At 42.9% G+C, this 21,770-nt stretch overlaps 1 protein-coding gene across 1 annotated transcript in view; it reads right to left on the bottom strand.

The window, feature by feature from the left end:
- Window positions 1-21,770, bottom strand: part of SDK2 (sidekick cell adhesion molecule 2) — a 702,247-nt gene that overhangs the window by 310,922 nt on the left and 369,555 nt on the right. Inside the window, exons 6-10 of the mRNA XM_078654263.1 lie at window positions 10,719-10,830; window positions 9,768-9,958; window positions 6,265-6,348; window positions 3,477-3,671; window positions 1,742-1,858 (exon numbers count right to left, since the gene is read on the bottom strand). Of these exons, the coding sequence (XP_078510389.1) occupies window positions 1,742-1,858; window positions 3,477-3,671; window positions 6,265-6,348; window positions 9,768-9,958; window positions 10,719-10,830 (699 nt within the window). The remainder of the gene's footprint in view (window positions 1-1,741; window positions 1,859-3,476; window positions 3,672-6,264; window positions 6,349-9,767; window positions 9,959-10,718; window positions 10,831-21,770) is intronic.

The raw sequence follows: 21,770 nt of genomic DNA, 5'->3' as shown, positions 1-21,770 counted from the left end.
GTGTTAATGCCAGCTGTAGGTGTGGGAGGAGAGTTGATGGTGTGTGAGGATGTCCGACCGTTTGTAGAGGGGGTGGGGGTGTGAGTGGTGTATGATGGGGAGCGATCTGTGTCTGTGTTTGAGGCGTGTGTGATAACTGCCTGGTGCTGAACTGGGATAGAGTTGTTGTGGGTGGGAGATGGGAGGTCAGGGGTGGTAGATGTGTCCCTGATTGGGGAGTATGTAGTAGCTAACTGGCGAAGTAGGTTAGAAGTGTTGTCGGTGCTGGTCTACAGGGTGGTACATTGTGGGTTTTGTATCAAAATCTTAGTGAGTTATTCAAGACATGCCTGTTGGTCATTCTACATTTATTAGTAATAATAACAAGATACTGTTTTCTATCCCTTGTCTCAATTGCAGAATTAAGTACATCCTGTGAATCTGTAAGAGATTAATGGTATGAAAGCATCATTCCGCTGAAACTGTAGGTGTCATTGACATAAACACAGGCCAGTTTAAAAATCAATTAATCTTCTGAGCTGCGTTTCCAGTCTTGTAAAATACATTTATTGAATCCCCGCGACGCCTACAAATCAGCCACAACAGTGTGGTGAAGTGGAAAATGTTGTATTAATGTTCGGTGTCCGAACGTACTACTTTCTCATCATTTGTCTTTCGCCAACTAAAGAGAAAGGACCACATGAAAGGCCCAGTAGCATCTGCAGTTATAAATGTGGTAAGTATTGTGTGTCTCCTTTCAACCAATGACAAGCGGATGGAGTCAATATAACAACATATACAAGTGCATTGGCAATGACATGACAAGCCATCAGTGGGAAGGGCAAAATAATATTGCTGTCACTGTCAATGACATCACAAGGAGTCCATAACATGTTTATAAAACAGCTCAATGGGTTTGCAACTATTCCAGGGCTCGAATCTAGCGATTACTCAGATTAGACAAAACCAAAATACCCCAATGTATCTGCAAAGCTTAGAATCACTTGATGTTTGCACTGCTGTTCTTAGCTATATCATTGCTGCCATCAAACTGAGAAGAACCCATGCACTTTAATGACTATTTGTTTTATGATGCTTTTAGAGTGTTATTTATATTTCTGAAGATGTAAATGTTTTATTCTGTGCTTTTATGGTCCTACAATGACCGAATAAAGATGATTTGATTTGACCAAAACACCCATGACCTTGCGATTCCTTTCAGCGGACTCTGCCCCCCCTCCCTCTGCTCCGCGCAGGTGCCGTCAGCGCAAACGCTTCGGATGTCTTATTGGCCTCTGTAAAGCTGCTGGTACTTAAAACAAAATGGATTCCACTGAGGATGCAATCCCTTTTATTGGAGCAATTTCAAAATTACACAAAACTGTTACAGTACATTAGCTTCTCAAATCACAGCGATTCCACCCACGGATACTCCTCAGAATGAGGCGAGAGCGAATTACACATGGAAAGGCGGCTGCTAGAAGGTGCTAGCCCTCTTCTGCTGGGTAAAACAACTTACCAGGGCCCGAACACTTTGGCCATATGGGGAACTTGGAACCACAGTTGAGAACACGAGCACAACACCACATTTGCAGGATTATATTCAGGAAAAGGTATGTGAGGGGGAATAAACAGTCTGGAAAGGAGTGACGAGCCAGTAAAGAGAGGTAGGTTAGTCATGGCAAGATCCGGTGTAGTCTCATTGATCAGAGCCGTGCAGGGGCGCCATCTATAGGTGACTCCGGTACAATGCATGGATTACCTTTCTGCCATGTGATTGCAGGCCTCGGCGCCCCGGAGGTCTCGCAGTGCAGGACCACCGACATGCCGTCGATCACCGTGCTGTCCACGGGGCCACGGGTAATGTTGGGTGCAATGCCTGAGAGGGGACAAGAAGCAAGAGGCCCCGCGTCAGCGGCATAACACACACAGATGGGCACACAAGGACAATGTAGAAACAGGCTCCGTAAATGTCATTTATTGTGGGTGCCTCACAGATGCACAGGGCCCCTTGGTCGAGCAGCCACCTCCCTCCCCCCTTGTCCCCATCCCCCCACCCGCTCCCCTTTGGGTTGAGCCCCCCGTGGGCTAAAGGGGCGCACATTCCATTTCACATTGGCCCCGTGTCATGTTAATCACATTTCCCAAATATTGCACACATACCCCCTTTTTCACTGCTTTGCATTTTTCAAAGAAAAATTCATTTGTCAACATGTCTTGTAAGGCGAGCTGGTAAAAAAACTCACCGGAAAAATTAATTTGATGCAGAAATCTGTGTGTATCTTGCATTTCAAACGTTCGTTCGAAGCCTGTCGTGACAGACTCACTATATCATTGTGCTGACGTTGATGCATTGAAACTCGTTGAACACCAAATATGCACTGTGCTACTAAGTCATAACACTGTAAAGACGTTTTAAAAAAAAGAATGTAGATTACAGCACAGTCGCATAACACTCATAGAGGTGGTGCTACAGTCACACGACACTCGCAAAGACGTGTTTTAAAAAGGTACGGTGCTGAAGTGTCACACAACACTTGCAAAGACTTAAAACAGTTCCTATTATCACATCTTCCATTTTGTTTAGTCTTCTGACCGGCTGCAGACTTTTATTCGCAGGCAGTCATCATTGTAAAGATAGGAGACACGTGTGTTATGCCACCCTCGAAGGTGGACTGGCACACTAGGACCTCAGGCATCTCTGAGATGAAGACAAGGCTGGAAAAGAGTCAGTGGCACATCAGCTATTACCTGAGGAGCCACACTCGCTAAACCCTACAACAAGTCTTCTCGAAGAACTAACATGCCGAGAAACTACTCATTTCTATCTAGGCCAGTCTTCCGCTCAGTTGACTATCTCCCTCTAGGTCATTACAAAAACTCTTTCCAGTTCCGGATTTTTGTGTGGTTGACTAGTGGATCCTGGGTGTTGTAGTTCTGTTTTACTTCCACTGAACGAACAAGACTAACACACCTGAAATTTGTGATTTGTCAGAGAAAAGTTCAGCAGTGGAGGCAGTGTCCTTAATGACCTGGAGTGGGGTGGACACCCTTGTCTGCATGTCAATGTTACAAAGGCAATTCACATTGTAGCTGTGATCGCCGCCTGGTGTTCCGCTAACCGTCAGTGATACTGAGAACAATCCAGGGGCCTACTATGACAAAGTGTAGCGCACTGTAAGTATATGTCACAAATCATGAGGATTACCCAAGCGATAGTACTTTCAAATTCGTTCATAAGGTGAACATACATCTCACTACTTGCAACCCCTTCTGAACGCTGCCAATGCTTATTTCAAAACGTGATGCTGATACAATGATCATGAACACCACTCTAAACATATGAGAACCTAGTCATGCCTCCCAAGTCTCGGTTTTATGAGTATTCTCAGCAAGTACCTTAACAACAGATTCTGTGGGAGGACAACAGACATCCAGATGCTTCAAGAGCCCTTGGTGATTAGGGACGATCAAGAAAAGTACAAAACTTTACTCACTTGTTACAGCAAGATATGTGGAGGTCTGCATCTCGCCAGCATCATTGCGAGCGAAGCATTGGAACATTCCAGTGTCATCCGGAACCAGCCCGGTGATCCGCAGACTCCCGTCAGCAAGGAGCCGAAACCTGTCGAGCTTACGCACTTCTACCAGGGAGGCATCTTTGTACCAGACTATTTCTGGCTGAGGAACACCTGTTGACAGAGAGAGGAGACGCTTGACAACTGACCATACAGACAACGGACTAACCAACGAAGTATACAAATACAGGTATTTTTTTCTCTAAAGGATATACAAACCATACTCTGCAGATAGATATAGAGTATATTTTATATGCAGAAAAGAGCAGCACAGAAAAATAACAGATTAAGAGTGCCTTTGGCCGGTTGCGCACACCATTGCATGGTGGCATAGGGGAGTGGACTGGTGCGCAGCACAAGAAAAACCCATGTATGAAGCCAAGGGATATCCAGCGAAGTATCACAAAGAATGGGGCAAGTGGGTGCAGGTTTTGGATGAATGACATTCCACTTAGGCATCTGTAACCTCAATGTAAGAATTCACGTTGTCCTCCCTTTCATTCCCTATCCTTCCAGGGATGGGGTTGATCGATGCTGCGATGATGCCATACATATGCTGTATATTAATGTCTCTACTTACTGCTGGTCGTATATTTCTTCCTGTTTTAATAAAATCAATAAAAATTGATTATCAAAAAAAAGAGTGCCTTTGGAATACTCCTCATATTTCTTTAACAACTTTCAAGACCCTTGTTTCGAATAGTAAATTAGGAAGGAGCTGGCAAAATATCAGAAAAGTCATTACAGATTGAATTTCCACTTCAAAATGTTTTGTAGGTGTTTAGAACATCCTCATTATGGTGTTTATTTTATTGTATTTGTAAAGTACTGGCTTGTGACAAAGAAGCCACTCCATAGCCCCAAATTGTTCAAAAGGTAAGGTGCTACATTTTTCACGGCATCTCACTCCGAGTCATCAGTTGCTTGTAGTAGGTTGGCTTAAAGAGTGAAATGATATTAGTGGGGCCATGTCCTTTCTCAAGAGTAGGGATGGTCCAGCTGAAGACTAGAAGTTTGAGAAAGCCTCATTAAAAATTCATTTTCAACTTTTTTTTAAGTGATTACAAATTTGATTGGTTTCGGAGGTTAGGGCTCAGCGAGGTACATCATTGGGCAACTAGGTTTCTAAGTGTTTGGACTCTGAGTGTCTACAGATTACAACTGATTCCAGTAATCAGATTGGCTGCACTTAATCGAATGGGAGACTATTAGTCAGGGTACAAGTTAGCAGAATTTCAGGTTTCTTTCCTATTCAGTTGAGGAGAAAGCTACTTAAGCCATAGGTGGATAGTTTCAGGCATGCTGGTATATTCCCTGTTCTGAACGTTTGCCTAGGTGGAGAGGAATTTGTATTCTGTCTGCGTACAGCTGCAATTTTTGTTGGTAATAGGAAACAATCCCAGCAACGGGTCTCGTGTAACTGTTGAAATGAAGGGAGAAAACAGACAACCTTGGCGGATGCCACATTTAACTGGATTCCAAGATAAGATGAAGGTCCCATTTTAATTTGGCGACTGCACTCTTAGAGGAACCGCTGTCACCATTAGATACCCTACGGGTTTTAGGCTTGTGGATGCATCTAGAGCCTACTTCCTGCGTCTTGTACCTCGTGTAATATGTTCATGCTGCCGTAGGTGGTACCTGGCATGGCTATGTTCAATGTCACTCTTATGTCAAAGGCTTTAACTAATTTGCAATGCAAATGAGTGTTTGAGAGCCTAGTAGGCTTCGTAGCGAGGCATGTGCCGTTTCCCAGAAGAACAACAAATTCTGAATTAATTAATAAAAAATGGGGTTTCGCTCTTTTCCTTATGAGGGAACTCTTGGTCCCTATTTCAGCACACTAAGGTGCTAGGCTCCTCTCATATCTCTGACCTGCCACTCAAATTGATTTAATATCAGCTCACACCTGGGGTGGGTGTCTTGAAAGCTCCCTTTTCTTTTTCCAAAGAAAACCAGCTGCGCACAACGGAAACAGGTTTTTCCCTCTACATCTCCCTGGAGGGATCTCATTAAGCTTCATGAAGGAGCAAATTGAGACAACGACCCTATCAGAACCCCGGTAAAAGTCGCGTGTGCAAAAGAAGATGACTTTATAAAACCTAATGAAGCAGTTGCTAACAAGTGTCAAAACTCAACAGAAGTGGCAGACTAATTTCCAATTTACAACCTCTACCTCATTATTAAGGCATAAAAAGTAATGCCACCGTCAAACTGAAGAAACCTTGCAAACTTTACTACATGTCTACGGCTGCCAATTCGGATTGACACCTCTCAAGGGGATTTTGTTGTGTTGATATTAGTGAAGATTACAGATTGACCACAAACAAAGGAAAAAACTCAACAGCCGTTAGAGCATAACGTAAAAGGAGTATTTGTATACTGCACATTCACTCATGGCGAGCCTTGTGCTGATCGTTGGCTGTCATTCCCTCCACTGTTTTCTCACTCACCTCATTTTCATTTTCATTCCCGCCCCACGTTCCATATAATACCAGCTCTCCATTGCCTGAGGTCAACCCAATGTGGCAAAAAAGACAACATGTTGCCAACCATAAAATACAAAAGTATCTAAAAAAATAACTGACACAACAGATGACATATAAAAGAATCAAAAAAAGGATCAGGCTATATTCATGCTGACAGAAGAGGGTGGACTCTCATGATGAGGGGTTCTTGAACTGGGTTCAGGTGTTATTAAACAAACCTTTTGCCTGGCATGGTATCTCCACAACCTTCTCCATCTCGGCGGTCAGGTGCCGGTCTGGCTCTTTGACAAACTGCGGTGGTTCTGTGAAAACACCAATCAATAATCAATAAACAATACTCATTATGTCAATGACAATAATCCTGGTCTTTTAGATCCCTCCCTTTACCCCGGCACTGGTTCGAACGAACAGGCATGTGGAGTACCACCTCAAGTACTTTGCTCTTGCCTGTTGCTCCGTGTTCCATTGTGCTTGAGGCAACTTGTGATCAGGGGCATGCACTATGCATGGGTGTGTATATAATGTCTTTCTTGTCTCATAGCTGATGATCCCGCCATTTTTATTGGGATCACTGTCAACTTTAAAAACACGGTCCCTATGATTGTTGAGAACTTGCTGTAAAGTAGCCGTGTTGTCCATGTGTTTGCCGATGAACTTGTTGAACATGATTTATCAGTTGATTGTGTCACCTCTACAGAAAGCACCGGGCACATTTATTTTGCACCAATATTCACTGCACTGCTATATGTCGTGAAATTGTTTTTCATGAACTTCCTTGAATAAATGTTATACGCAATTTAATTCTTTGCATCTAAAGTATTGTTTCTCGGGACCAGTTTGTTTTTGTTATAAAGCACAGTGCAGCAGTGCAAAAAACGTCTAAAAGGTCCCTTGTACCAAAACGTATAACAGCCCCATCTCCCCCTTCTTTTTTCTGAAACCAAGCAGCACACTTGTCCACAACTCAACTAGTATTGAGAGGGGGCAGAATTGAATAAAGTGACCAACCTAATCATTTCACAAAGTTGCAAAGTCTGTGTAATTAATCCATCTTTGCACAGGGGGACGTTTTCCTGGAAATTCTTTTGTGGGTGATTTTTTGCACTGAATCACTTTTGCTGACATTTTTCTGGGAAAAAAGTAGCTTTTGCTTCCTTTTGCCCCACAGTGACCTATTTTTGTATACTTTTTCGCCACAATATTTGAACTCTGCAACCGCCGTGTAGATAGGATTGTTACTTTTACTTAATCTATAACAAGGTAGAATAGGTGAAGTTAGAAACGTTCACTGAACCTTAACTGCAATCTTGAGTAGTGACATCAGCTGCTGCAGCTGGCATTTGACTCTTGCTTGAGGGTCCTGTACATCACCACATACTCCTGTCACTGGTTCGCCTGATGCAGGAGTAGCACACAAAAATGAATCTTGTTGATTACATTTTAAAAAGTGGTGGCCATTGCTGTGAAAAAAGGCTGCCACTTTCACCAGCATCAGAAGCATGATGTTCTGTACACATGCGCAGTGTACTCTAAACAGTGGCGCATCTTCGGTAATGGCAAAGGAGCGTTGACCCACTAGCTCAGAGCCAGCAGCTGAAAAACAAAACAATAACTTGCTATTGTTTTATTTTTCATCTGCTTGCTGTGAGCCAGCATGTGCAGGGAGGGGCAGGCCGGACCATGGGAGATGGGCGGAGGAGGGGTAAATGTGCACTTTTAAGTGCGCATGTCAGTTTGGCTCCCTGTTTCAGGCTGGCCAAACTGAGATGCGCACTTAGGTTTCTCCAACCCGGTTGTATTATACAGCCGGGTTGGAGAAACAGCACTGACTCCTTGTGCCTGAGCCAGCGTTAATTCAGCCTGCTCAGGTCAATTTTCCACACTGCTCTTCCATCATGCTTAAGAGCAGCGTGAGGATTGGATGGTGAGTCTGATGCTATCCCAGGCACTCCTGGGAGCAGGAACAGAGGAGCGCGAGGTGGCCGGCAGCACCAGGCAAGGCTTGTTTAATAAAAAATTATTATCAACCCCCTGCTGCGCTCCCGCCCCCGTGTGCTTCCCGCCGGCCGACCCCCTCCCCAGGTTCTTCAAACAATGCTGACATGGAAAGTGAAAATGAAATGCTAGGCCTAAATGGAAAGAGTCCAGCTCAGAAAAAACCTTGAAGTCACAGCTGCTCAACCAGAGACAATACATGTTCTGTCTTTGTTTCCTGCCTTTTAATAGATCCATCTTACATATTGGAGCATAAGGGCCCCCTAGCCCATTGAAGGCCCCTTGAGCTTTCTATCTTGCAAATTCTTTGGAGGTTCTTATATCCCTGCCACGTCCCTACATCTGGTGTTTCACTTACACCACGTGTTGTTAACACCCACATTACCACTGGAATATTCCAAACAAAAGTCAGGCAGGTTCCCTGCAAGACCAGGGCCTCTGGGAGGTCAGTGGGGCTGGAGCAGTGACCGGGATATATAATGGATGGGGCGATAGACAGATTGCCAGTGGCAATGGTCAGCTGCTGTGAGTAGTAATACTGGCCAACACAGAAACCGGGACAAACCTACCACTGGCTGCAAATGCATACCTCCCAGCCTTACCTTACACCCACTGCTATTTGCTTAGCTGCTATTTACGTGGAACTAGAGTCCGCCATCAGATTGTTTTATTCCTGGAGGTAATTGCCTCAGTCAGTATTTAGTCCCCCTGGTAATTACATACAGCTGGCGGTAATGTATAATTGCACTATAAACAGAATTATCACCTCTGGAGTGAACTCCAAGCCAAGCAGTAATTTTCCACCCGCTGTGATTGTTTTAGTTTTTTAAAGGACAAACGAAGCATGCTAAAATTATCAGGTAATTGTAGCTGTTATTTTTGCACGTATTTCATGGAATTCTTACATAAGGAAGTCCTGATTCTGCCATTCTGCTTCTGGCGTTCTAAAGCACAGGTCACTTCGAGAATTTGCCAAAAAAGCCAATGTACAACAATGTTTATTTAGAAGAATGTCAATTAATAAAGAAAAACACAAACAACGAAGTATTAACCATATTAACCATAATAAAGTTGTGACCTTAAAGAAAGGAAATTGTGTCTCTTGTCAAAAGTACATAACTGTACAGGCCCACAGCATAGGAAACTTTTTGTCCCAATACCACCCCATCCAGCTATGCATATTAAAATACAGTAGTAATGTCTCCAAATATACATTCAGACTATGAGCAGAAACCCATACTATGATTGTTCTTTAATGCTGTTTTGAAATGAAGAGTAAAAAAAATTTAACGTTTGGGCAGTAGAGGCAGGCAGCAGTGACGAAAGACACAAGACAGAGAAGGCGGACATCTTAGAATGGTAAGAACAAAAAAGATGGGTAGCAATAGCAGCTTGGGGTGGGTAGGAGGCTTTTCTTTCAAAGTAAAGGGGTTTGGGGCAATCCAAAACATCGATAAACAGCCAAGCAGCATTGGAAAAGGCAGCTTGTTAGCCGAGGTGACGGGGAAATTGTGCAATTATAAACGCATAGAAATAAAAATAAAAATTATATACTTTCAATTAAGAGACACCATTTACAACATTGTTATTTAAGCAAAATGCATTGCATTATGTTAAGTGTTTGTAGTTATGTATTGGTATATCTGTTGTTTTATTAATTAGAACATGGGCATTTTTACATAAAACTGATCTAGCGCAAAGGTGGTTTGCTCCTGAAGACCCTTACCAAGCACGGACAGGAAGGCACCCTCGCGGACTGAGGGGACGCTGCTGCTGCGAAGAACAGCCTCACACTCATAGTAACCAGTGTCGCTGACGGTGGGGTTGAGGATGGTGATCCGGCGACCATAGTCGCTGATGCCGCTGGCCAGCACGGCACCATCTTTCCTCCAGATAATGTGGAGCTTGATCAGAGGCCTGGAGGGGCAGAGACAAAATGTACACAAGAACTCACATGCATCTGATGATTAAGAGGCAAACTGGGGGTGAGAAAAACACATATTTACGGTGGCAGGAGGTAAGTTCGTAGCTTCTAAATGTTGCACATCAGGATAAAAAGATGAAGGATATTTTTAATTACCCAGGATTCCTAATTTTATCCCTGAGTGAGCTCACAGCACATCCCTTTCTTCAGGGGAAGCTCCTCCGGTAGAGCGCAGGAGCATCGCCCCACTTAAGTGACCCCCCCCCCCAAGATGAAAAATAAAATAGTAATACATTACCATCTTATTTTTCATCCTCCCGTCCTGAAGCATCAGGATGGGAGACGCTGCTAAATGACAGCAGCAGGGAGGAGGGTGGGCTTTGTTTGCACTTTTCAAAGTGCGCATGTGTCTTTGGAAGGCCGTCTTGCGACGGCCAGCTGGACATGCGTACTTTGAAACCTCTAAAGTGCAGGGCTCAAGAGTCCTTGGGAGCGGCGAGTGAGGCTGCTCACTCCAATCAGGGCTTTGCTCTCAGAGCTTGAGAGCAGCGCCAGGATTGGTGCTTGCACTGCAGCATCCGGTTGAGAAGAGGTCAGGAGCGGAGGACGTCGGAGGACCTCCCATCAGGTAAGTTTTTTGTATTTTTAAATTTTTAAATGTTTGCGCACGCCCGTCTCCCCCATTCCTGTAGATACCAGCCGCCACTGCCTATCTGATGCACAGCCAGTATCTACTTGGCTGTGAAAACATACCTGGCGTTAGCCACGCACTCCAGGGTGACCTCAGACGTCCCTGACACCACACTGGTGTTCCTGGGGGCAATGATAATGGTGGGAGCAATGGGATCTGCGGGACCACCAACATCTGCAAGAGACAGAAAAGAATAGTTCAGCATATTTTTTTTTGTTTATGTCAACAGCCACCTTCCAAGCACCTTGGAACAGGTCACAGACTGTACTTTTGTCTGCTTGTCACGGAAGAGCTTCAACTAAAGTGTAAATTATTTATCTCAGTGAACGGAACATTTAGGCTGCCACTAGCATACAATATCCCTCGTGATAAAAGTAAAAAAAGCATAGGCCTTATGATAGCTCAACTCTTTGTGCTCGATGCTCGCATTACTCCTTTTCTTTATAATGATGTGTACTCAGTGACACATAACAGCCCCTGAAGGTATGGGACTACAGGCAAATTAAAAAAATAAATGCATGCTCCAAAACTGAAATACTATGTGCCCAATTGTAAAAATAAATGTCACTGGCTATCCATGAATACGTGGATACCCCGAAGTCCTGTTAACCAAAAAACATCTTTGTTTACAATTCAAGTAAACAAAAGTAAATAGTCTCCTCTGACTCCAGAAATATGTGTCCATTCTTTAACCACCTTATTCTAGTCACTAAATTCAGGACAGCCACAGGTGTTGGATTTTTTTTTTAAATGATTTGAATTCACGATTTTCAAAAGAAAAAACATAGAAGCTTTCCATCTAGTTATTATGACAAGAGACAAAATGGGGAGCATTGGAAACAAAACTGATCATCCACACCAGCCACCAAGGGTTACCAAACATTTTTGACTCTGTTATCAGCAATTGCCTGATATAGTTCACAAATGAGGTCAGTGATGTCAAGACTTTCTGATTGTCTGTAATTTTTGTGTGTGTCTTGTGATCTAACACCTGCTTGACTGCAACATAGTTATGATAAATCACTGTCTTAGGGACCAGAAAAGAGTTTCTTGTATATATTCCTTTCTATCTTTTGGTGTTTAGAAGCATATGCGAGGGCAGTAGCTGTGGACTCCATTGTGCTATGCGTAATTCACTCACAGTTGAGAATTGGATTCCTCAGAGCAATGTGATATTCTTTCACATCTGTGGGATAGAGTTGGTCTCTTCCCAAGACCATCAGTGACTTTTTTTCACCATGTAATGTAGAACTTCCCTACTTAAAAAGAAGTTGCAGGTTTCAGACACATGGCCTGTGGCAGATTTGCAGGAAACAAGGAACCACTGTTGTTTGTCATTCTAAATAGAAAAATTACCAGTTAAGCCATTAGGTCTAGCTTTTGCAAGCAAGTTCTAGGGTTACTTTTCATTTTTTACTGCAAGCCCATACCATCAAATTAAAAACAAGAAATGAAAAAGAAAACATGCCATCACCTAAACATAAAAGCCTTATGCTCGCAGAAAAAAGATTACATTTAAAAGAAGACTACCACTACATGTAATTGTAATAGAAAAGAAAATGTGCTTTCTACCATGCAGGTGTACATTGAACATGTATATAAATGTGAACCTTACCCATATTATTTCAATATTTGTTTTAATACATTAAACACACAGTAGACATTTATGAAATGAACTAGCATAATCTGAGTTGTTGCAATTGTGAACACAAAATTATTTGGAAAGTGATATGATTAGTTATGAATTTGCCCTAGAGCAGATCATTAGAATAAATGAATGATTGAAACATGTTGATAATTTTATAAGCAGCAGTATCAAAAATGTGCATTGATAACATGAGGGCAATCAGTAATGAATACATTATCTAGAAAGCAATGCAGTTGAGTATATTTTTATAGAATATCCGTAATTCGATGGATGCTTGAAGTCTGTAACTCTTTATCTGAAATAATAACTCTGACACCCTAAAACTGTCATTGAATAAAGCGAACAGTTGAAATGAATGAATGGTCAAGACTCAATAGTATATAATATAGAATTTGATTTACTTCTAAAGAAAATTACTATTAAAGAAGATTAGATATTTTAATAAGGCAGACTATTGATTACAGAATGGCTGTTATCAATGTCCGTTTGAAAATAAAGTGTAATACTTATCAAGAGATTTACTTCACCAAAAAACATTTCATTACTCAAACCAAATTATAGTCAGCGCTAAACCAAATTACAGTGATTGTCATCTTGATCAGTTTCTCCAACTCATTTGAGCAAGATACAGTGGCCCTCATTTTATACTCATTGGAGCAGATACTGGAGTTTTCACCCACATTGATCGTACAAGTAATGCTCTAATTTTTCATTCAGTATTACTGCAGGTGCTTCTAGGAAACATTTTTTTAACTTAATTTTTATTGATTATCATAATAGAAGCATCTGCTACAATCGTTATTGGTCACTGTAAAACACAGATATTGTTGTCATGGAAATATCACATTGACATATAGGAAGGCATTTGACAGTACTCGATCTCGAAACAATGACTAATAAAACATACTTATTTGTAGCAAGTGGTTGGCTTAGCATATTTCTGAAGGACCCCTCCAGGTCTATTGATGAACCATTCTGTGACTGCCGAGCTAGTTGTGAGTCCATCCCAAAAACATAATTATGAGTAAGTGGTGTGAGAGCGTTGGTGTTAAACCTGGCAGTGCAGGATGCCACCTGAGATGACTGGTCAGTGTGTAAGTCTGATTACCTATCCTATACCTGTGGGTGCTATACCCTAGCTCGTCTGGGAAGTGGTGGATTTGCGAAGGCCGTCGATGTATATGGGCCCCAAATATCCTTGGGGCGTGCGGTGCTGGGTAACGTGCAGGAGTAGATCTCACTATTTGTGTTGCAGTGGGCTAAACTGTTCAACTAGCCTTGTGATGTGGGAGAAACCTTGCTGCCCCAGTGTAATGTGATCTCCCGTTTTGCTAACAGTAGGCTAAGGGATGCAAGTTTCCGGACTGTCTTAGCGAAGTTCACTGTGTAACCCATAAGCTCCACTTCCAGAAAAGGAACAAGGGTGAGTCCAAGAATGTACCCTAATGTTGAGTGCACTAGCTGCCAGTATGAGCACATGTAGGGGCAGGTCCAAGTCAGGTGGGCAAAATCGGCGTACTGGGCACCGCATTTCAAGCATGCATGTGGTCTACTGGGGTCAATTTTATGCATCTTGGCTGAAGTCATGTAAATTCTTCGCAGAAACTTGTAGTATCATAATTTAAGGTGGCTGTTCAATGAGATGTCTTTCGTGGTTCTACAGCAAATTACCCATTGGTCTTCCGTAATCGGGTGACCCAAATCAGTCTCCCATTCCGCACAAAGCTTGTCATCTATGATAGGGATTTGTGCGGAGCTAATTTTTTAAAGTTTGGATACGATGTGCACTCCGCTCTCATTCTCAATAAGGAGGGACAGAGGAGCGAATGAGTCAGGCTCTAAAGGAAAGCCATTTATCGTGGTCCGCAATGCTGAGTACAGACGTTTAAGAACAAATTTGTCCATGAACAAGGCCTCTTGGAAGCGAGCTTCCTCTGTGGCCGAAAAGATGTGACTGCCCGGGTACAAGTCACCTATCGTTAAAATGTTAAACTTAGTCAACGTGTATTGCACAGGTCTCTCGCCTGTAATGGGGAGCCAGCGGGCGTTAGGGAGAGGAAGGGCAGACGAGTACAAAACCGAAGTGCCAGTGTATCGCTGTAGTTTTCTCCACGCCCAACTAGTGGTTGAGTCCGTTTGTATGTTGACAGGGTCCCTCAGTTCGCCTTTGGGCAACATGGCAGCAAGCCGTTCAGGGAGGACAAAGTCGGCCTCAGGGCGCAAAAACGGAATCCTGGCGTCTAGATAGTACCAAGCAAAGGCAAAACTACATAGTGCTACTAGACAGTATAAACAAAAATCCAGTACCCCAAATCGGCCCCTATCATGCGGTAAAATAAGTATCCTTCAGCAAACACGTGGCTGTTTTCCACCCCAGCCCAGCCTGATGAGATGGGATCGCAGAGATAAAAAGAAACTATTCATTAGGGGAATGGGGATATTATTAAAAAGATATAAATTTAGGTAGGGCCATCATCTTAATTACGGCAATTCTGCCTGCAATGGACAGTGGGAGACACAGCCACTTCTCTACTACTAGGAAACATTTCACCAGGTCAGAGCTAAAGGAAGTAGTCCATGAAAAATGGTCTAAAAATCAGGAATGGAATGTAAAAATTGGTGTGGAAACACCGAGTTTCGATGGTATTACCGATTCAGTAGTGGCTAACTAGGGATACTGCCATTTCAGATATTTAAGTATGAGAAAATGACCACACTCGTATTACCATGATACCTGGAATGTTTGCTTCCCTCTTGATAATGAAATTTGGCATGTGGACATTCTCATTAATTCTAATAAAAGGCATAAACTGAAATGAGTATCGTGCCTTTCAGAGTCATCCCTTTATCACAACTGAGGAGGACGGTCATGTGTGAAACTCCATTATTAAAAGATTTAAACAAGATGGAGAAAACGTTTGAGATAACAATAAATGTCATTGACACAACATTTTGGGCAGCACTACACATGTCTAAATGATAATGTTCATAATTATTACATGCTACTGCCAAAAGGACACTGATTGGAAATGTAAGGAGTAACAATGCAGTTAATAACTTCAAATTAGGCCTTGAAAATATATCACATAAGACATGCTCTGAATTTATTCCGATTAATGAATTGGATGGATGACTTAATAGATGTTACAATTGCCCTTAAGCTGCTTTTCTTCCACAAATAAATTTGATGGGTCAAAAAATGTTGTGTGATTAACTCACACATATGTGTGCCCCCTCTATAAAATTGCTTCGATTGAACAATAATGTTGCTGTTGACTACCAGCAACAGCAAGCAAGCTCGTATGAAGAGAAATGGGTCTTCCATGCGACAATAAATGAATACCAGAGGCAGTGGCAATGTGTAAGGTATTGTAATAACTCTGGTTTAGCAATGTGAATCTAGACACCCAAAATATCTCTGTTACGTGTGAAATATTGGTAGGTTAATAAAAATAGACAAGCTCTTTCAATATAAACCACTTCTGGCTTTCAGTAAGTTATAAGCAACACACAGAATCAAATACACGACTTCTTTTGTTTTATTTCTCACAACTAACCCAGGCACTTTTGTCATATTTGTAGCACTTTTATGGATAATTAAAGCTGTAGTTTATAAGAAAGGAAACAAAAAAACTGGCTTTTTCTCCTGCTCTGTTTTTCTAGGTGAACAGCGATAAGCCAAAAGGACATATTTATGCAAACATGTTTATTTTTTGCACAATTTAGTTAATTATGGAAAGATATAATCTCTCTTCATGTTTCTAAACATTCTCAGCTAAAGCACTTTATTAAAATCTTATTTGTAATAAACTGATTTTAATATATTTTGCAACCAATAGCTAACTGTTTTTGGTATGTTTATTTTTGCACTAGAGATCATGGACATCAATTCACCAAAATGTCAAAGGAAGCGGAAGTGACATCACATGCCATCTGACCTGTACTTTCACTCAAACACACTTGCTTACAAATACACACACATTTACTCATACGCACACTCTTCTCTTACATATATGCACTCTCACCTGTAAGCATGCACAGAACATACATTTAAAACCATTTTTACTTTCCTCAGCTGCCAGACAGAGTTATATTCCAGTTAACTGTACTCCATTTTTAAAGTAGACTAATAGTGAATGAAATGATATTATTCACTGTTAGTGTAATAAAAAAAACTGGCTGAAAACATGGAAAGTGGTGCCTCAACCAACATCCATAAGCACAAGTTGCCACTTTGTTCCTGGCACTGACTTTGCCACCTTTGAGTCCAGGGGTCACAAAGGGCCAGCCTTGGGTCGCAGCCTCGACCCCTAGCAGTCCCTAAATGATTCCATGCTAGAGATTCTACTTTTATGCTTCATGTTTGCAAACATGCTATCTCTTTCATATGGAAGAACAACATTCCAAGAATGTAACTGGTTTGTGGAAAAAGTGACTTTGTTCCAATGTATTAAAAGGAACACCAGGATACTACAAGTCATGTTGTAGTTGCATGAACTTACAAAGAAACTCGATCTTCAGACTCAGTCCTCTATTTGAACTCTTCGGTGACTTGCAATATCCTTATATTGTTTGGCCGGGCGTATTTATTCCGCATATGTAAAAATGTGCGATAACATGGGGGCTCTGTAGCATCTATTGCTGTGCTATATCACAAACATCTTTCTGTATTAATGCAACATGCACAGAGACCAGTGTGCAATCACTCGGGATGCTGTCCAAGTGTGTTCTTTAAGCCACTGACTTTTCCTCTCAGCCTACTTGGTTTTCCCGCCAATAAGTATAGGCTTACAGCTCACTGTGAGCCGCTGAAGAAGCTCAGCTTCTAAGAACTGTTTACAATTCACGAGCTTAAATACTAAGAATAAGAGATGTAAAAATAACACTTGTTACTTAAGCGCAAGAGCTAATTGGGGTGTGGCGCATGTGGTACAAAAGGTCCGAATGATTAACACTACACAGAATTGGAGATGAGTCAGATGTATTTCCCCTCAGTGTCCCACTTATAATGTTGCTAGCAGAACCTCACTTTCTAGAATTATATTCTTGTCTTCGCTTCAGTGGTCCATGGAACAGGCAGACTGGTTGGCTAGGAGAGAACTGTAATTTGCAGTAAATCTGCACCAGAAGCTTCGCTGACTCGACAATTCATTCAACTTGGAATTTATTGTGACACTTTGGTCAGACCTGCTGGAACGCGCATGCTTCCTTAATATCCCAGGACTGGCTTTGCATCTGCAACTCCTCCCCATCCACTTTGGCCATCCCAGGAGGCCCCACCCAACCATTCCTACACTCCCTGAAACAGCCCAGGGGGAGTAAAGTGGCGGGAATAGGTGATATGCAACTCAGTTGACCCACATAAACTAGTCTTCCAGTTTGAATCGAATAGTAATTTTTATGAGGTTACACGAAAAAGGTATAGGTAGGTCACCACAAAAAAGAATGTGCAATTGAGGACCAGACTGGCCGTTGTGGGCACCGAACATTTACCTGGTGGGCCGGAAGTGTGGGAACCGGTTTTGGACCCCTGGAGGCCTGTTTTCTTACAGGTGGCCTGTTTTGCAGCATCGGCCGCCTGTAACAACAAGCATTTGCAATGCAACAGGTCTCGCAATATTAAAGTTTGAGCTATTGGCATTTCTAATAATAATGCAATACCAATGTCTTTTACCCCCTGTTGACCACCGCATACAGACATACATAGAAACCGCACTGCAAACAGACACACATGCATGCACATGTTGAGAAACACACGCATCCTGTGAGACAGACACACTAAAGCATAGGGGCACACGGATGCACCGAAGCAAGTGATCACACACGCAGGCATACTGAGTCACTGGCACACTGAAGCTTTGGGTCTGGCAGACTAACCGACACACCAGACACTGTCACACTAAGTAGAGGCGCACACATGCTGAGAGGGATGTTTTAATTATCAAGCTCAAGGTGCTCACTGTAAAAGTCAAGAGGAGTGGAAGACTGATGTGACGTTATGTAAACAAAAAATATTATGTAGTGAACCAAAGGATAAAATGATATAGACTTTTAAACCCTATAGCGTACACCCAACACAGCCAGTCTGACCCTGCATGCAACACAGCCAGTCCGACCCTGCACGCAACACAAACACTGAAAGGACAATCACCAAGAAACCACAATGCACGGACAGCGGAGTGCGGGCGGGGGGATGGTGGTGCGAAATCTACGGACAGCTGAGTGCGAGCATGGGGAGACCCAGGAGAGGTGGCAGAAAGCAGGTGAGACCAGCAGCCACTATTCGACTGGCACGCTAAGGCCGCTCGAAAACTCAGCAAGGCCGCAGAGTAAGGGTGAAGCAACCACTTTGGGTAGCCACTGTTGTGACATCACAGCAGTGAATAACCAGATTTCAATTCTGTTATTCGCGATAAAGTTTTTTTATGGAAGCCATATACAACAGAGGAGAAACTGATAGATCCCTAAATCAGATGGGATGCGTGAAGAACGCAAGTAGACCACCCAAGAGGGTAGTGCAGGTATAAGTCTGAAAAAACAATAGAAGAACACAGAAATGGTCGATTAAAAATCTATTTGGCAGCCAATATTTTGTAAAGCAGTGCCGAGAGCTCAGTGATGCGCCACAGAACTGAAGAACTAATGAGAACAAGGCGTTTGTGAGTCATATATAACAAGACCCAAAAAAATATAGAAAATACTGCACTCCCAAGTGTCTAACATGCAAACACTTTTGAAGGAGCACAACATCGTGGCAAGCTGTAAAACAAACCACTCGCCTCCCCTGCAGACAAACCGCAGTGGGTAACCCATGACATACCGGTCACGCTGCTTCAGTTGAAGGGATCATAACATCCATCCCTCTCCTACAAATAACACCACTGTGTAGGACCAACCCTCACCGAACAAAGCCCACCACTGATGGTTAGTGAGTCCAGGGAAAATATGAATGTCCTGTAACCCTGACCTCACCTATCAGTCTGTTCATCGGAGAATGTGGCCTACCGGCTGGAATGGTGGAACTGGAAGCTGGGGAACCGGGTTTGACTCTCGGCATTGGCGCTCAACATTCTGTGCAAATCACTTAATCTCCCCATGCCTAATGTAATGAATGTGTCTGTTTGTGATGCATTGCAACTGGTGCTTATGTAAAGCGGTCTGATACCTTCGGGTCGTGTTCCCGCTATATAAAAGTCCAGGAACAAAAGTGGCACGAGGCAGGATTGAAGAACACTGCACTGTTACGCAGAGCAGCACATGTGCTGCACAAGCTTGAACTCATGAAAGTGCATTGGAATATTACATGTAAAACGATGTACCAACTGGAGCAACGAGCCTAGTTGAACAAGCATTGCAGGGGGTACGAGTGCAGTAAAAGTGGTGGGTGGTGCTGGGAGGAGACGTGGCAGGCACTGTGGAAGAAAGTGGACAAAGGCAATAGGCGCTACAGTGGATCCCATGCACAGCTGAGGTTGTAAAGTAAGTACATCATAAAAAAACAATTAAATTTAGTAGAACAAACACAGTTAAAATCCGAGTTCGGTTTCTAGGTCAAAAGTGTAAAACCTCTGAAATTTGCTATAACTCACGGTATCTGCCATGCAGAAAACACCAATTTGCAAATGAAATAGAGACACAGAAACAGCTAACAGGAGAACAACTTGTGGGCGTGTTGGGCAATCAGCTCAAAGCCAGAAGTAGCTTAGACATTCAGCATGTGCTGTGGCCCTTGTGGTTAAGACATTTAAAGTTGGGTGACTGATAAATTGAGTGAATACGCCGAAAGCTTCTGCTGAAGCAGTGACTGCTACTGCAGGAGGATATCCAGCAGCACAGAGGTAATTTCAATGGCAGTGTGTATGTGCAAAGAAGGGACAGCACAGGATAATAACTGTGCACGTTTTCAAGGCAGTAATATACATTAATGTTGACAGCCTTAAGAGAAGCGGGCAGTGGGAACTGAGCAATAGTACTGTGGAGACAGTGTGACTTCAGTCCTGCGTGTGAAAGACGGCTTGGCAGCAGGGCCACCTCTGAACACGCAACAATGATGGATTGGTGCGGTCTCTCGAGACCACACCAATAGGCATGCTTCTGCACCGTGACGTCAGACCTCGCTCCTGGATATGCAAAGGAAGCCGAATAAACGAAATGCATATTCTAATTAGTCCCACTGGTGGCTGCCGGTAGCTGCTCCAGACCACAGTGCGCGGCAGTGGACTTGTTTTATGAAATGCTGACACTTTCTCTTGCTAGTCTGTTCTTGCTTAACATGCGAACGCCTCCAATTATTTCAAATTACAAAAGCAGCCAAATCACGTCCCTACTAAATACAGAAGCCACGCGGCCGAGAAATGAAAAAGAAAAACGTGAGTGGTGACGTGCGTGGTGTGCACGCGCGTCACCGCAAGTGCTACCTTGCCGGGATCAGCTTGCTAGAACGCGCATGAGCGCGCGCACCTATGCGTGTTCTAGCAAGCTGATCGGCGCAAAGTAGCATTTCTCAGAGCCCCACTAAAGGTCTCGGCCGAGACCAGCGCAAGCGCTGGATCAGGCCGAGACCTAAAAAGGGCGGCAGGAGTGCTGCTTCCCACTCGCATCGCCCCTCTGCCCCTCAGGGGTCGGTCGAGCTGATTGCCAGGGCTGGTTTCAGTTCCCAGTCCGGCCGTGGGGACGTTGTCCACAATTATGCACTCGCAAAAAACACACACACAAACAAAAGATGACGTGAATATATGCTTACACATCTTAGTTAGTCTGTGATTATACATGAACTAGGGTTGTCACTTAGCTTTGTGTCATCAAGAAACAAGGTTTTCATTACTGCCGAAACCTAATGTGTTCTGGTAGGTGAAGGCAAGCCTTATAGCCATAAGAAACCTGAGAACAATGACTTAAAACAGACAAAGTCAAAATAAACTGTTTTCGTCCTCGCAATGAAAGATCATAAAAGTAAACAAGGTAAACAATTAAACGATGCAGGCCTCAATATATATTCATAAACATGAATAAAGATAAATGGAATATAATAAAAGCATTCATCATAAAAAGGCTTAAAACAGAAAGGTTGAGAACTGGAAAAGAAACATGAAATTCTGATGACATGGATCTAGCTAACATTCGCACACTTGATGTGGTGCACTACTGTGTGAGTTGTGAGAGAGTGAGTGCAAATGTTTGTGTGTGTGTTCAGTGTGAGTGTCTGCTTGCATGTGTCTGTGAGTTGGGACTGGGCTCTCACAAGGCCCAAACATTGAGACCCACAGCATTTGCTTGGTTTCTATTTGGATGTATTGGTTTTCCCTCAGCAGACTGGCTGGCAGAAACTCTTTCAGCTGAGATGGCGCATGTATGCAGTAAGAATGTTATAACTTGTTTTTAAGTGTATTTAAGTGTAAAAGAAATCGAAGATCCTTCCAAGTTAGTTAAAAAAGTAAAATAAAAAAAGTCAAGCCACACGTTAAGG

The sequence above is a fragment of the Lissotriton helveticus genome, chromosome 7, assembly GCF_964261635.1.
Source record: "Lissotriton helveticus chromosome 7, aLisHel1.1, whole genome shotgun sequence".
NCBI lineage: Eukaryota > Metazoa > Chordata > Amphibia > Caudata > Salamandridae > Lissotriton > Lissotriton helveticus.
This window is presented reverse-complemented; position numbering and strand designations above follow the sequence as displayed.